This window comes from Dermacentor albipictus, chromosome 9 (genome assembly GCF_038994185.2).
Source record: "Dermacentor albipictus isolate Rhodes 1998 colony chromosome 9, USDA_Dalb.pri_finalv2, whole genome shotgun sequence".
Taxonomy (NCBI): domain Eukaryota; kingdom Metazoa; phylum Arthropoda; class Arachnida; order Ixodida; family Ixodidae; genus Dermacentor; species Dermacentor albipictus.
In genome coordinates this window covers 94,306,439-94,322,743 of record NC_091829.1, presented here as the reverse complement: position 1 = coordinate 94,322,743, position 16,305 = coordinate 94,306,439, and the positions used below count along the sequence as shown (strand labels likewise).

Sequence of the window (16,305 nt, the reverse complement as noted above, 5' to 3'; positions counted from 1 at the left end):
ACCGCATTCACTAGACGCGCTTTTGTACCGCTTTGAAGCATCGTACTCGTGGCTCAGTGGTAGCGTCTCCGTCTCACACTCCGGAGACCCTGGTTCGATTCCCACCCAGCCCATCTTGCAAAAGTTGAGCCAAAGCCACCTAGAAAATCAGTCTCTGTAGCACGCCGCAACCTTCGCTTCTCATTCCAACGAGCAGCTCTGTCTCCAGGAGGCATCTCACCTCGTGAGTGTCTAGCAGAGGCAAGCGCAGCTGCTTATATACCGCCGCGACGCCGCGAGCGACGGCGCGAGTTGGAGCCCCGTTTCTCCTCTGTCGTGACGTCACGGTGTCACGTGGTATTGAAGGCGACACCACCGCGCCTGAGGAGCGGGGTTGAGCTCTCGTAATATGCTTCGCATAAAACGTAACTTGCGAGATCCACGGGCCGCGCACGAGTGCAAAATTTGGCTGACATGGTCACAGCAGCGTACGCTACACGAAGACGGTGTTTTTTCGCCAAGGCCGATAAGCGCTTCAGGACCCTTTCACGTGCGCTAACAGGAATGACACAGCAAACTATAGGCCTACGCCTGTCACTCGCGCATTCTTTCCAGGAGTAGAAAATATTGCTACACACTGCGCCATCTAGTGGCGTGGTCATGATGTCCAGGCGTGGCCTGCGAGACGAGCAGCGTGGTTTGCCGGTGGCTGTGAATGCATTATGTTCCCTCAATTGTACATGATGAGTGGCCCAACTTCCTTGCCCGCCCACTTATACGGCACGTTCCTAAAGCTATACCCAGTCACCCAAGTTGTCTTTTTGTATGCATAGCTACTGGCACTTACACAGTAGTCCAAGTTGTAGAACTCAGGCCGAGAGAGCATCGCGTGACAGCTGCATTGGGAAAGTCCGTAAAAGGATAAAAGCTCAGAAAAAAAAAACCCGACTCAACCTCTTCCCTCAAACAGAAACTTAACAACACACTATGTCAACGGATCAACACTACATACAATATATACCGCCCTGCAGTGGAGGGCTGTAGGGTGTGTGCAAGAGGGTTTTCGCGTACATCCTCCATTAGTACGCAGCCTTCGGGGCCGGGCTTCGAACCCGTCCCACTGCAGCACAGTCGCGCAACCCCCAAGCCACTGCGCTACCCCGGAGGGTGTGAGTGTAGAGTTTAAGCTACCTTGTATGATTTGTGTTCGTGTGATGGCCGCAGCGTGAAGCAAGTCAGAGTAACGTGGTCAATAAATAAGCTCGACCGTACGGTACATTAGGAAATAAAGAAAATGTATTTGCCGATACCATTCTTATTTGGAAATAAGCGTTAATCGAGGCTGTCGGCGATGTTTGTGATGCTGCTACGTAATGTTTAAAGAAAACGCAACATGAACGAGTGAAGTCCTCACAGCAAATCGCGCAGAACGAAAAGTTTTCATGCGCCAATAGAAAGACAATGATGCATGGTCAATGCAATCATTCACGAAAACTAGCATGGGTGAATAGGTTGTAATGCATAGGCGCGATTGTTTATATCAAAGCGAAGCAGCGCTTTTTAAAAAGCGCAGGTGTGGAAGATGTCCTGGACGACCTATCAGACAAAGTAGTGGCCCCGGTCAGTAAGGAGTTGCGGGGGAGTGTGCGGTGAAGTATCTCAACGTCGAGAAGGAAGTCAGCGACATCGGTTGCAGAACTGGTAGGGAGAGCCGCGTGATCGCGTACCGGGTCGTGTAGTCCGTAACAACTGCTATCCACTTGTTCCCACTAAGCGATAGAGGAAAAGGGTCAAGGAGATCAAGACCAACTCTAAAGAATGGCGAAGATGGTATTTCAGTGGGTTGAAGACGGCTAGCTTGTAGGGCTGCTGTTTTTTGCGGTGCTGACAAGATTTACAGGAGGCGACGTAACAGCAAACGGAACGGTAAATACCGGGCCATAAGAAACGATGCCGAACACGGTCATGTGCCTTTGAGACTCCCAGATGACCTGCGGTGGGACATCATGCAACTGTGTGAGCACAGTCTCACGCATATGCTTGGGAACGAAGAGTAGCAGTTCAAAGCCAAGAGGGTGCATGTTGTAACACTTCACCATGACATCTTGTAGCACAAACCTACGCGAAGAGGGTGAAGTAGTCAGGTCTGTCAGGCTGAGAATAATATTTCTCATGTAAGGGTCACGTCGTTGCTCGTCGGCGATGTCATCAAACGCGGTAAGCGCGACGACTAAAGTTGACTCGCTGGTCTCAGGCTAGCCTTGTGGGTCTACTGGATGACAAGCAATCAGCGTCCTCATGGAGTCAGCCTGTCTTATCCGCCACTGTGTATGAGTACTCTTGCAGGATGTCTACCAACCGGGAAAACCGGGGAAATTGGAAATTCTCAGAGATTTTGAGTAGTCTGGAAAAATTCCGGGAAAACTCGGGGAATTTGTATCTCTATCAGCGAAAAGTAGCCGTAATTTTATTTAAAGGTTTGAAAGTCGCAGTAGTGCTGGCTCTAGTAACAGACAGGAATCGTAATGAATCATCTTTGACGCCCTGTGGTCAGCCGCAGGAGTTGCCAGCAGAGTTGTCAACGAGTGACTTTCCGGATTCCCGATCATTTGGACGGCTTCTCGGTGCCACCCATAGAGTCAATGTATCAGAATGTCTGAAATTTCGGACACGAGAAATCTTCGCCGTCCGATTTTCTGGACGTTTTGTCGTATCCTCGGCCCATGGCCTGACACTGCAACTTCAATACGTGCAACAAAAATATTGTTGAAGTTTCTGCGGGACACCAAGCTCGACGAGCGGCTCTAGCAAGACTGTCTCATGTACATAAGCACTCACCACTTCTCTTATCATCATCATCCATCCCAGTACTTTCACTCCCCTTCCCTCTTCCCCAGTGCAGAGTAGCAGACTAGAGCGCAGTAGCTCAGGTCGACCTCTCTGTCTTTCCTATCAATAAATTCAATTCAATTGTCGTGACTGCCGGTCCGAAACGGCATTAATCAGAGCCACCACCGCTGCTATTTTGATTACCTCGCAGCCTCGAACCGGCGCTCTCGTACGCAGATCCGCTGGCAGCCGTAGCCACCACTGCGGCAACGCAAGGCCTAGCTGCTTCGGCGTTCACTATTAAGCTTCTTGCCGCTGGGTACCATGCTTTTTATGTGCCGTGAGAAAGTAAAGTCCTAAGAGGATTGCATGTGGGCGCTGATCCAAGACGTAAAACAAAACTAAAGTGTGCCGTCCGGCTACAGCGACACGGGTGGTACACAACCCAGCAACAGCCGGAGTCGCACCATCGGCTACACGGTCTACATCGATCGGAGCAGGGGTAAGAACTTTCTTCAGACGAATACGGAAGTTTGAGTTCATGACCGATATGTGGGCGCCGGTGTCAATGAGTGCGATTATGGTTATACCGTCCACGTCTGCGTTGATGAGGTTTTGATGTCCAGGTAGTGTGAGCAGGGGAATTCCAGGTCAGGTCGTCGTGGCAGGATCACCTCTCCGAGCTGCGCCCCTTAGTTTTCCAATGAGCGGCAGGAGCATGTGGGAGAAGGAGAGCGACGAAGCAGAGGGGAGTGGGGCAGGTGTCGGGATGGCGAGGGGGAGTGGTTTGATCGTGCTGGCGATTATGGCGGAGTGCTGTCGTGGTCACTCTGTACCAACACTCGGGTTTCTATAGATCCGCCAAGGCCGCGAGTTCCAAGCACTGCAACCATGGCGGGAAATATGTCCAACGCGTCCGCAACAGAAACAGATGGGCCTGTCATCGGAATCACCAGAGGGAACTGTGGCACTAGTGTCTACGGAAACTTCAAGCATGGTGGTTCTCCCATCACGGCAATGATGCTTAGTACATTCAGTTGCCTAAAGTTTATCCTTTTGGCCTGAAACCACGTTGGGGCTTTCTAAACAGTCAGAATATGCATGCTTTTAAGATTCAGCAAAACTTTAGACTTATTAAAAGCTTAGAGCGCTAAAAACAAGCTTTGGACATCAATAATGTTCCGATCAAGCCACTCAAATAGGTTCGGCAATTTGTAGTTCCTGCGCTTGTCACCTTTTTTATCTGACTCTTCAATCGGATGTGTTCCCTGAGAAAAATGAAAAGAATTAGGGCAAGTGTTATACATTAAGGGGCCCAGATCTACTTTTTATCAAATTCGTGAAATGCGTTTCAAGTTCAAATAGACGATTTCAGAAATACTTTGCCGCAACAAGTACTTCAATGCGTTCAGCAGAAGCGGAGTTCTTGACAATCAAAGTTTGCCAATGATCCTCTTCGATGTGTTCCCGCTTCTTCAGTGCCTTCTACAGCGAAGGCTAATGGATGGATGGATGGATGGATGGATGGATGGATGGACGGATGGACGGATGGACGGATGGATGGATGGATGGATGGATGGATGGATGGATGGATGGATGGATGGATGGATGGATGGATGGATGGATGGACGGACGGACGGACGGACGGACGGACGGACGGACGGACGCACGGACGGACGGACGGACGGACGGACGGACGGATGGATGGATGGATGGATGGATGGATGGATGGATGGATGGATGGATGGCGGCTACGCCCTTTGTAACGGGCGGCGGCTGGCGCCACCTAGCCTTTTGCTCCCCTTCCTTTTTTCTTTATATCCCCTTCTCATTAAACTAGTTTTCACTCCCATCCTCCCCCCTAAATAAATATCTACAATAGTATAGAAAACATCAGTCCCCCGATTTATGGTATTATCTCTCCTTTGGCTTCCCCCACCAATCCTCTAGCCTACCGCTCGTTACTGCCACTCTTTTCTTGTCTATTTGCCCTCGTTCCCCGGGAAAACCTAATGCCCCTTCCATATCTGTCACTGATCCTTCAGCTAGAGTCTGGCGAAGGTCTGTGCATCTCAGCGCTATACGCTCTGTGGTCTCGATTTCGGCTCCGCAAGCTGTGCACAGAAGGTCCACGTCTTCAGGTGTCTGTACGTTTTCGTTCTCAAAACCCCCGCCCTAGCTTCGAGTAATATTGAGCTGCCCCGCGGGTTATCAAATCAAAGCTCTCTCTTTATCTCCTGTTTTTGTGTCCTATACATAGATAACGCTGGCTTTCCGAGCATTCTTTCTTCCCACATTTTTCTTTCCGTCTCTTTCACCTCCTTTCCCACACTAGAACCACGTTGGACCCCCTCCCTCGGCTGTAGGTATCTAATGCTCAGCTTCCTTGTTCCGAGTGTCCACTTTGTGTTCAAATTTTTCATGTATAGATATTTGTACACTTTTCCCACCCACCTTTTTTCCCCCAGAGCTGCGAGAGCCTGTTGATATTTTAGCTTATTTATTGCCTCTCTACCTTCGAATGACGTCCATGGATGGAAACAACTTTATTTTGAATCCGGCAAATTTGAGGACCCGGGCTCAGGTCTCCCATGAGGGAACTTCGAGGCCTTGCCTCGTCGCCGCCTCTCGGGCTTGCTTGTGTCTTGAGCTTGGAGCTGCAGAGTGGCGGCCCACTTCGACGCAAGAGCCTCCGGAGCTACTGCCATCGTAGCTGATGTAACACGACACTCCCACAACATGTGTGACAGCGTCGCTCTAGTTTCCTGACATAGTTTGCAAAGAGCAGTCGGGTATTGCGCGGGGGAAATGTGCTGCAATCGCACTGGACTGGGAAATGTATGTGTTTGCAATTGTCGCCAGATGACTGCCTGGTACGTTTCAGCATGGGGTGAGGTGGGGGCAGCAACCGCCTGCCTAGCTGGTAGTGCTTGGTGATGTCATTCTACCTGACCAGGCGTTCTCGCGTGTTTTGAACCAGGAGTTCCGAACTCGAAGAGGTGGTCTCTGATTCTGCGCTGTGGGTCAGTTCTCGCGCAGAGCGGTGTGCTACCTCGTTCAAGTTAGGGGAGCCCTCATCGGTGGGGGTGGCGACGTGTGCTGGAAACCACATGATCGCGGTGTTATCGAAGTGTAAACAATTTTAAGCTGTAAAGAAACAAGAAACTCCCTTTCGTCGTGATTCCCAGAATGAAAGTGTGAATGGGGACTTCATGTTGTTCACACTAGTGCGATGATGACCATCCATGGCTTGACGTGGCGACCAGAAGGGTATCTGTATGCCGGAAGAATCTGCACTCTGTGAATTTGTGTAATATGTGTTCCCTGCGTTATATTTTGTGTAATATATATTTAATTATAAATTTGTGTGTCCTATGCGCTGCAGTTTTACGTTTGCGACAAGACAAAGTTAATAATTGTACGTTGATATTCTGTGTATTATTCATTCTATTGCGAATGGTACGTAATATGAATCATGAAAAATTCTAGGCTATATGCGCTGTGTAATACATTTGTGCATGTTATACGTGGTATTTCCTTAAATGCGGGAATTATAATTTAACCGAATTCATGCATAAATGAGTAGTCTCCTTGAAATGCTCCCAGTCAGCTGATGCTAATTTCCAAATGGGAACACGAGGAGGGTATTCATGCTGCGTTATTGAGTTTAAAGTTATAGGCAAGTGGTCACTTCCAAATGGATTATTCATCACATTCCATTCCAGTTGAGAGGGAAGGGAAGCGGAGCGTATTGCTAGGTCTATGGATGAATACGAATTGTGCTGAATACTCTAATATGTTGTTTGCTTCTTATTGAACAGGCAGGCACTCGAGTTCAGAAGAAAGTTTTCAATGAGTCGGCCTCTTACGTCGCAACGCGCGTCTCCCCACAACGTGCTGTGGGCTTTAACATCAGCCACATGTACGTAGGGTTCCGGGAGCTGTTTTATGAGGTTATAGAAATCGGCTTTTTGGAGGCGATAGCTTGGGGATATATATAAGCTACAGACAGTTACCAACTTATTGAGAAGAACCGCTATAATTGACACTGCCTCGAGGGTTACTTGTAAGACTAAGTGGCGACAAGCTACAGACTTGTCTGCGATGATTGCTACACCGCCGCCCGATGTGTTAGCCTCATCACGGTCCTTGCGGAAAATGGTGTCTACTGGCGAAGAAAGCTTCTGTGTACGTTTTAGATGCGTATCCTGAACACACAGCAATTTTGGATTATGTTTGTGTAGGAGTTCTCTAATATCGTCAAGGTTATGGAGAAGTCCTCTAACATTCCATTGCAGTATTTGTGTATCCATTATGTTACTTGTGTTTAGTGCTGTGTGTTTACGAGGATTAGCTCACGGGCCCTTTGCTGGCGCCGTGACGGGAGTTTTGTCTGTTTTGGAGCGATCTAGAGTGCCTCGCCGCTCCTTAGGCGCTGGTGGCGCCGTCTGGCTGTTGGTTGTGTCCATCGCCTCTTGCGAGGCGGTGGACACGTGCTCTTCCGAGCACTTTGTTTGACGTGAAGGCCTCGGCACGTTGGACGAGGCCTTTGAGGCCACCTGGCCGGAGCTGGATGCTTCTTGGTTGGAAGAGCAGCGCTAGCTGCAGTCACCGTGGGGGCAGATGGCGTAACTGCCGACTCACTGCTTGTGGGTCGGACAGCCGCCGGAAGCCGTTGTGTCGCTGCCCCCTGACGCGTCACATCGGCAAAGGTGTACTTGGGCTGGTATGAAACCCGCCTACGTTCCTCCTTGAAACTTATGTTTTCATTGACTTTGATTGTAACAATTTCCTTTTCTTTTTTCCATGATGGGCACGAGCGCGGGTACGCGGCGTGCTCCCCATCACAGTTTACACAATGGAGTCTGTTCTCGCAAGCTTCAGAGGTATGTTCATGGGCACTGCATTTCGCACAGGTTTGTCGGCCTCGGCAGCTCTGCGAACTGGGGCCGAAACGTTGGCATTTGAAACATACGAGGGGGTTGGGCACATATGGCCTCACACTGAGCTTGATGTACCCTGCCTCGATTGACTTTGGCAGGACACTGGAACCAGAGGTGATTATCAATTGTTTGGTTTGAATTTCTTTGCCATCTCGCCTCATCTTGATTCTTTTTGACATTTATAACATTCTGTTCACTGAAGCCCTCCAAGAGTATAGCCTCAGTGAGCTCCAGCAAATCATCGTCCGAGACAACGCCGCGGGTAGTATTCATCGTGCGGTGCAGAGTTACTACTACTTGGGTCTCCCCAAATGATACTAGTTTAGGCAATTTCTCAAATTGCTTCTGATCGCGGAGCTCCAAGAAAAGGTCACCGCTAGCTATCATCGACGCCTTATAACCTGGGCCAAAACTTCGGTAAGAGACTTTTATACAAGGAATGGTGAGATTGTTCGCACTGGTTTAGCTGGTTTTTCAGAATGGATCACGTGGAAACGAGGGAAAGATTCTTTTTGCCGACCAAAAAATTGAAATATTTCACCGGTGAGCCTTCTTTTCTGAGGGCGATCAGGGAGTAGGGGGAAGGAGCTAGCCATAGAGATATGCGAGATTTCGGCAGTAACACCAGCCACCCACCGTGCAGCCATACAAGGGGACGCTGCAGGACAAGTGAAATACGGCCTGCAAACGCGAGCTGTACATTTCGACTATAACCAAATATGAAATAACCTAGGTTGGCTATTCACACAAGGTTAACCCTTGCTGCCTGGAAAAACTGGAAGTAAATGGAAGCCAGAAGAAGACAGGAAAGGTGGAAAGTAAGGGAAAGACGAAGGTTGTAGGGAGAGAGGGACAGGAAAAGGCAACTATCGATTTCCCCCGGGTGGGTCAGTCCGGGGGTGCCGTCTATGTGAAGCAGAGGCCAAAGGGATGTGTTGCCTCCGCCGGGGGGCCTTAAAGGTCAAAACACCCAGCATCGGCTAAAGCCCCCGGATCCCCCTTTCCCCAAACACGGCAAACCCGCGCACGGCTACACGCGCGAGGGTCCAACCCTCGCGGGCTCGGGTACGTGGTCTCGCAACACGCCAAACGCCTGCTGCAACACACCAAGCACGTTGCATACATTCCTGTAATGTCTAAAAAGGCCACATGTTACGGTGTGCTTTCTACTCTTGATATTTCAATACAATGAGTAAGAACAAACAAATTGTTATCCAAACGCCTACCTATTCTGAAGCCATTCTGTGCAGACACAATTAAGTAGATAGCAGCGCCACCTTTCGCCAGAATTGGTCACTGCGCTTATAATCATCCATGGCAATTCTTGAGAAGTGTAGCGTCTTTATAGGTCGAGGAGTGGTGCTGTACTTAACTACGTTTCTCTCTCTTTTTTTGTCTTCATGTATGCACTATTTTCTCCGGCTAGGGCTCTTTAAAGCAGCGGGCCCGTTACAAAGGAATCATCCACAATTCGTCGTCATCAACATCATTGGGTGGAGGAAGGGCTTTGAGGCGAGAATCGTTCGAGGATACGGGGATTAGGGCCCGACCCCGAGTAGCCCGCGTTCCTGGGCAGATCCACAGCAGGTGTCGATTGTTGGCTGCAGAAACTGTAACAGCATGTTTCGGGCTGTCCACTGGGTCTTCAGGTGTTCGACTCCAGGCCGAGATAACGGAAGGTGTAAGGATAGTCCGAGCCCGTATTCTCCCAAGATAGACTTTTTGCACCCCAGGAAGAATACGGGGAAGGGAGCAGGCGTCATCGTGGCGTCACGAATATTGCGTTCTTCGTATACGCGGCGTCTGAAACGTAACACGTATGACGTGCTTCCGGCTGCACAACGACTTGTGGCTCACGTAACCCGCTACAGCACAGCCTTCGAGATGTTTTTTGTTACCTAGAGGCAACCGTCGCTAGGGCGTGGGTTTGGACACCAATTAATTTGGATCATCTCTCGCGCGGAAAAAGTACCGAAAACTTGCTCCGGAGAGTGTCAGGTTAGTTCGCGATACGGTGTAATACAGGTAATACTTTTATGCCGATAAAAAAATTACCTACACCCGAGAGGAAGCTGAAATAAACCTATGACATCAGGTTGATTTGGTGCGCTTCGAGGGTTTTTAAGTCTCTCGCGGCTCACCAAAGCCTCCGCTGACATAAAGGTGGCCTCTTACAATGCTAGGTATCGTTACATTTTTTTTACCATCACGGTTCCTTGTATTATCACGGCTGGTTATATAACATCACACTCTATCCTCGCAAGTGAAAACAAAACCAAAGACGGATTTACCCACTTGTACGAGCACAAAATGACGACAATAAATCTTCAGATCAATACCAGCCCTGCAACTCCAAGGTGCATGGACCAGCCTTCATTGAGTTGGGTCGCCGAGGATAATTGGTAACCCAAATCTGTAACATATGTGCAATCAAACATGTTTTCTGGAGTAGTCGGCCTTGCCATATCAGAAGAAAGAATAGCTCGCCCAGATTTTGTATGATGATGCCCTCAAAAGCAGTGTCACCTACCCCACTTGGAGGTACTGACATATAGTCAGGTTGCATTCACAAGTGAATTAGATGAGGTGAACGCAATAATATTAGGATAAATTCGGGGGCACTGACCTTACTGTGCGATAGTGGGGTTACTTTCATAAGTGAATTAGATATGGTAATTATAATATTACCATCAATTCGGGGGCACTGACCAATAGTCAAGTTGCTTTCATAAGTGAATCAGGTGTGATAATTAAAATAATAGCATAAATTGCTGAATGAATTTAAACTAAGTATATTATTCTGTTTATCAGGCAGCCCAAATGAGCAATAATAAAAATATGTATCCAAAGGTAGAAGAGCCAAGAAAAAAATGACCAATAGTAGTAGCAAAGAAACAGGTAACATTGTCTTCTGTTCATTCGTTTTCTCCTTTCGCCGGCGCAATGTTTCCAAACGTTCGGAGAACCAACGAAAGCACAGTCAAGGCATGCCGTACAAGAAACACGAGACATCGTACTGTATGTTAGGCTGTAGCTACGTCTGGCTGAAAACGTAATGCGCTGAGTCGCACAGAGAGAGCTTAACGTAGTTCCGGCCGAACATAGTATGGTGCCTGATTATTTAGTGACCTCTCTGAGTGCAGATTGGGCGGACTTGGCGCTTGGCCAACCCTCCGCTGTGGGCACGTGATGATGATGAGGATGATGATGATGATGATGATGATGATGATGATGTAATGAAGAAGAGTAGCCTGCCTGCGCCTCAGCATCATCGCTACCGGTATGAGCTCATACGTCGTTGCTGCTCTTGGCAGAAGAACCCTTGTGCCTGCTAGCCATTCGCCTGCGTCCGTTACTAACAAATCTCTTAGAAATAATAATATTTCAAGATATGGCACGTGACAATGTTTTGGAATCATCATCATAACCTTCTTCTTCTTCCTTGGTCCTCACTAGAAGTCACGTGTGCTCGTGCAACGCGTGCAAAGAAGAAGCGAACGTTACCGGCGAAGCTTGCAACCGGACGCTGTTCTACAAGGATCGGAACAACCTCACGCCTCCTCACGAAAAAGGTAAGACGCTACGTCATATCACCACCTTTAACATTTTCCAAGCCTCGCTACCAGGCGACCATCTCTTGAACATCGAAGCAGTTATTACGACTATAAATGCGGTGGACCAGGTCGGCTTATAAACTTCCGCTCCAAATCTCGACGTAAAATTCTAGAGCGAACCACCAGAGCAAGCGATCTTCAAGGTATTCTGGTCAAGCCAATGGAGATGTATAAGTTAGATATCAGTATTTGGAGGAAATATAGATTATCTGCAGTCGCATTACTCGTGTACACGTGGTCTCTTTAAATGTGCTTACGGGAAACATGAAAACATCTCTGTAAGGCATTGTCATTATAGATTAAACGTCTCAAGATGTTGCTACCGGTGTCCGGATTAACGCGAACGCTCTTGCGTGTACAGTAGCACCGGACACGCTGAAGCTTTCCAACAGGGAGTTTTGGATTTCGCGCTCGCAATATTAGGTCACGCGAACCACCAGGATTACAAAAGAACACGAAAGGTATACAAAAAAATACCCCAAAGGAGTGCAAAAGAGTGCAAGCTGGGCGCGCCGCTTAGCCAATACGCAAAAGTCCCTTTGGGTACCCGCTTCTGTTCGCAGTATGCAAAATCTAAAACTCCCTGATATAGGGTGTTAAATTAGGGGACTGAAGCCGCAGCAAGCGTTGGGAGATGCAAAGTCCTTCGCGCTCTTTTGTGGCTCTTTTGCGCTCTTTCCGTTCTTTTGTACACCCTGCAGTTAGCATCACCCAAAGCATGGGCGCAGCTTGCGTTCTCTAACATAAACCTCCCTAATACCTCCGAGACCCATTCGTTCCCTGGCGGGAAAATGTTGCCGCGCGCGGGTTTTTCAGCCAGTGGCCGCGGATTTATACTTTTAGGCCAAGACGCAGAGGTCTGCTCCTGCAATGTTTGCTGGTTGTCGATACACTCTGACTAAATCTCCGCCCATTCACTGAAAACGTATTTGCACGTCGCATCCAGTACAGATTGCTGCAGTCGACGCACTGAGACTCCAGCAACTGACCCAGGGGCTCGCAACGAGAACCGTCTTCTTCCTGGAGCAGCAGCGAGGCAGTCATGGGGGACCCTGTCGAGCCAGGTACGATTCGGCAGCTTCTCCGTACTTGCAACTGCTTTAGATTCAGACGAAATCGTCATGGTCATTTTCCGGAACACTGTACAATTTTTTTTCCAAATACACAGAGAACTATTCCCCGCCCCGGACGAAGAGAGGGAGGGGATCAAACATTCATTAAATTAAATAAAAATTTACCGACGACTACGATACTTCCTTAAGCGAAATTTCAGCGCAACTGTATACGGGTTTTCATTTTACCATACGTTTGCCAGCGTGCACAATCTGTCTCGTGCGGCATGTTCCAAATGGATCGAAGTGCGGCGCGACTGCCTCGCTAATCGGGAGATCGCGAGAGGCAGCGCGTGGGTGACGCGTACGCGTGATTAACAGCAGCTGCCGACAGACCTCATACACAACGCGTGCCACTCTGGCGCCACCTCGTAGCATCGTCGCCGCACAACGTTTTTCTTCTCACGCTTTATGCTCCTCCGCTTCCCGCCTCATGGTTCCGCTGCACCCCGCTCTCTGCTTTCCTCCTCACACATTTCATCTCCCGTTGCGCTTCGCGTCCGCTTTCATCTTTCGCTGTGCTCGTTTGCTCGGTTGCGCCGACGCCGACGCTCGCCACAAGAAAGGGCGCCCAAAGCCCAGACCACACGTACGCTTGCCGACGCGCTCAAGCTCGCGTTCACGCGCCCACGCATGCGCAGACGATGCGGCACGGCTCGTACGCGTCGAAACGCGGCGTGATCTCGGGGAACAGCTCCGCTTTGTTGTCGCGCGCTTGGGTTGCCTCGCATTGGCGCGCCTGGCTACGCAGCTACGGCGCGGAACATTCAACTCTCAGTTAAGTAACATTTATATCATGCAATGAAGTGCTTCTTCTTTCCTTTTTGCGTTGATCTAACAGTTGCAAAAATATAAAAATTACGTTTATAGATGTTGAAGCATTTTGGAACACTGTCTATAACAAAGTACGAAGCGGCGCTTGCCAAGGCGTCTGTGAGTGAGCCAGTGAGCGCGCGCCACGGAGGAAGGAAACTAAGGAGAGGCCCTGACGTCACTCTTTGTGAAGCAAAAGTGAAGCCGGAAGTTGGCGTTGCTCATGGCGATGCTCCGCCTTTTGTGCCACCCTCCTCTCTTGTTTACATCTTTCGCGAAACCACGCCACGCTGCGCGCGCGCGCTCGCGCAAGATCCGGCAGAGCACGGTGCAGGTAACACAGCGCAACAAGACACGGTGACTAACGCAAACCCGCCCACACAGCGCCTTTGTCACGGCACGAAACCTACCAGAGCAACACGTGTGAGCGCTCAAAAAATCAGATCAACGCCGCCATTGTGGCCCAAAAGGCGGGGCCATGCAGCAAAAAAAATAAGAAAGCAGCAAAAAAAATGAGACCCTACTACGTCATTTCCGCCACACTTTTCTCCTAGCGCGCGGAGGGCGTAGGGCCTCTCCTTAGTTTCCTTCCTCCATGGCGCGCGCTGTCGCGCGTCTTTGTGGATGCAAACCGCCATTACCCGCGAGGTGTGACAGGCGCTAGGCGCGCGTACGCGAGCTTGCATGCGTCCGCAAGCGTACGTGGGGTCTCGGCTTAGAAGCGGCGCTCTAAAGGACGCGAGCAGACGAAAGCTCCGGCTTCTCCTTGCTTCCGCGTCGCGCTAGTCAGGAAACCTCTCAGTCCCAAGAGTCCCACGGCTGCCACCGCCCGACCGGCTCGCCACACCAGCTGCTGTTGGTCACCGGAGTTTTAGCTGGACAGAACAGGCTTCCACTTTTCGCGTGTGGGGTTTGTGCACTGGAGAAGGTTGGGAGGGTTGGGGCAAGCCCAAGTGCTGTGATACAGCGAGGCGTGTATACTCGGAAGCCCCAGTTAGTAAGGCTCAGGGGCTTGGGAGCGAGAAGTTTGTGTCGAAAGTGGATTGTTGTTTGAACAACGTAGTAGTAGTACTTTCGAGATTAATTCATGTGACTCACTGTACATGACTCACCTTGTCTTTAGTTACGCTAGTAGAAATCTGGTGGGCGTTTTTATATTGCTGTGTAGGATAAAGCGGTGGTCCTGAATGTGGACACATGAGGCCCCACCCTTGGCTGTGGATAAACAGGGGCCCCACATCTGATTTTATCCGTTGAAGCCCCCAATTATTAAGAGAGGGTGATGTTCCTCACCGGCCATGGTGCGTGCAACGAGGGCGTTGAAGCGATGATATTTTGCCTATAGGTCTGCCTATAGACGTTCAACAGGTGTAAACCTGACGCTTGAATTTTGGAAAGAATAATTTCTAAAGAGTCGTGTTCGACGTCGATGCCGTAGAACCGGAAATGAGTCGCCGTCAAGTGTTTTTTCGTCAGGATAGCGATGTCCGGTGGATTTGCGGATTTAGTTTGGTGGGCATGAATTATACTCTGGGAACGGTGTGGGCCCGTGGGTCTCCTGTAGTGAAATAAATGCAGGGGTATTGGGGCAAGAGGCTAGATATTATCGGATATTTGCTCTTTCCTTCTGGACCCCCCTGCAGTTCCATTGCCATACCACAAAGATAGAGCGATCATGGTTTGCAACCATCATCTGGGGCCTCTGGTATTGTGCAGGGTGTAGGCGCGCCTATATTTCGCTGGTTAGAAGAGGGTGAGATATCTATGAAAGAGGGGGAGGATTTCCGAGCATTCGGAGGAGGTAGGAGGTGAGTTAGTTGGAGTGGAGAGTCTGGGTAGGAGGTGCTTCGAAGCTGTCGTAGGGTATATCCTGGATCAAAGCTCAAGTTTAGCCTGGTAATTTCCGCCTTTAGAGGAGCTTTTTCAGCTAGGAGTTTCTCTAAGCTATTGTTCTGAAATAAGCAATTAGAGGAAGCTGCCTTTGCCTAACTCACCAGGGGTACGTTGTGTGGAGTACTGGTGGGAGGGGGGCTCGCAGACAGGGCTGGCCAAGCAACTTCCTTGTGGTCCTCATTGGTCCCCATTTGTTTCTCTTGCTGCGAATCCGCTGCCGGCCAGGGTCTTGCGGCCGATGGAGACTGGCTGCCCGAGCTGAGGAAGATTACGTGGGCTTGGGATGTGTCCGGGATTTAGGAGAAGTCTTGGTCTTGAAGCGTTGTTTGCGCACCCACCGCACACGACACAAACGGGGTCGCACTCGTGGTCCATTGGATCGTCCTTGAGCCCACACTTGGCAGAGATGGTATCGGTAGTGGAGGGGAAGACATCCTTTCGATGTCCGATTTGGCTGCAGAGGGTGCAGGCCTCAATCTTTTGTTGGAAGGGAAGGCAGCGAAGCGAACATTCTTCGTAGTTAATGCAAAAAGGTATGCTGGGTATCCCCCATATCACCAAGACTGTTTCGGTGGTGCCCAGCCGACGCACATCCCAAATGGTCATGGTTGGATTGTACCTTTGGAGGGTGAGGAGGATTTCATCTTCGGGATACTTCAGAGGGAGACGAAAGCTGCCACGGCAGGAGGTTGAAGGGTCAGTTACTTGGGCGGCAACTTCTAGGTGATTCAGTAACACCGTCAAACTTTAGAGTCAGGATGTTGTTGTAGAGCTCAGCTGGATGCATGCTTGGTGTACTCACGAAAACTGTGCGATTGGTAGGGTTGACCCCTATCTAGTCCGGGCTATTGACGGGCAGTCCACTCGCCTTGAGAACGACTTGTCATGGAGGACGCAAGCGTGTATCCCGACGCATTTGAGGCCCCCGCGTATCCGTAGAATTGTCTTGTAGTCTGCATCGGGCACTGGTGGGGTCCTCGTCTTCCACGCGTACGAGGGTCGATCCAGAAATGAGGTGCACATCAATTTTAGAAATAGACAACATTGTTTATTCTCATAGAAATTTACATGATTGGAAAGATGAAGCTTTTTTCTATTTTTCTACATGAACGCCATATTTTT

The 16,305-nt window shown here is 49.7% G+C and overlaps 1 protein-coding gene across 3 annotated transcripts in view; it reads left to right on the top strand.

The window, feature by feature from the left end:
* Positions 1-11,203: 11,203 nt before the first annotated feature.
* LOC139049500 (neprilysin-11-like) overlaps positions 11,204-16,305 on the top strand; it is a 40,175-nt gene continuing 35,073 nt past the window's right edge. For 2 of the 3 annotated variants that reach the window (XR_011508345.1, XM_070525017.1), the window contains exons 1-2: positions 11,204-11,323; positions 12,312-12,429. Coding sequence is in view for 2 of the 3 variants with exons in the window: in XM_070525017.1 (XP_070381118.1) it covers positions 12,408-12,429 (22 nt within the window). In the remaining variant the exon portion in view is untranslated. The remainder of the gene's footprint in view (positions 11,324-12,311; positions 12,430-16,305) is intronic. The other variant, XM_070525018.1, reaches the window with a different exon arrangement.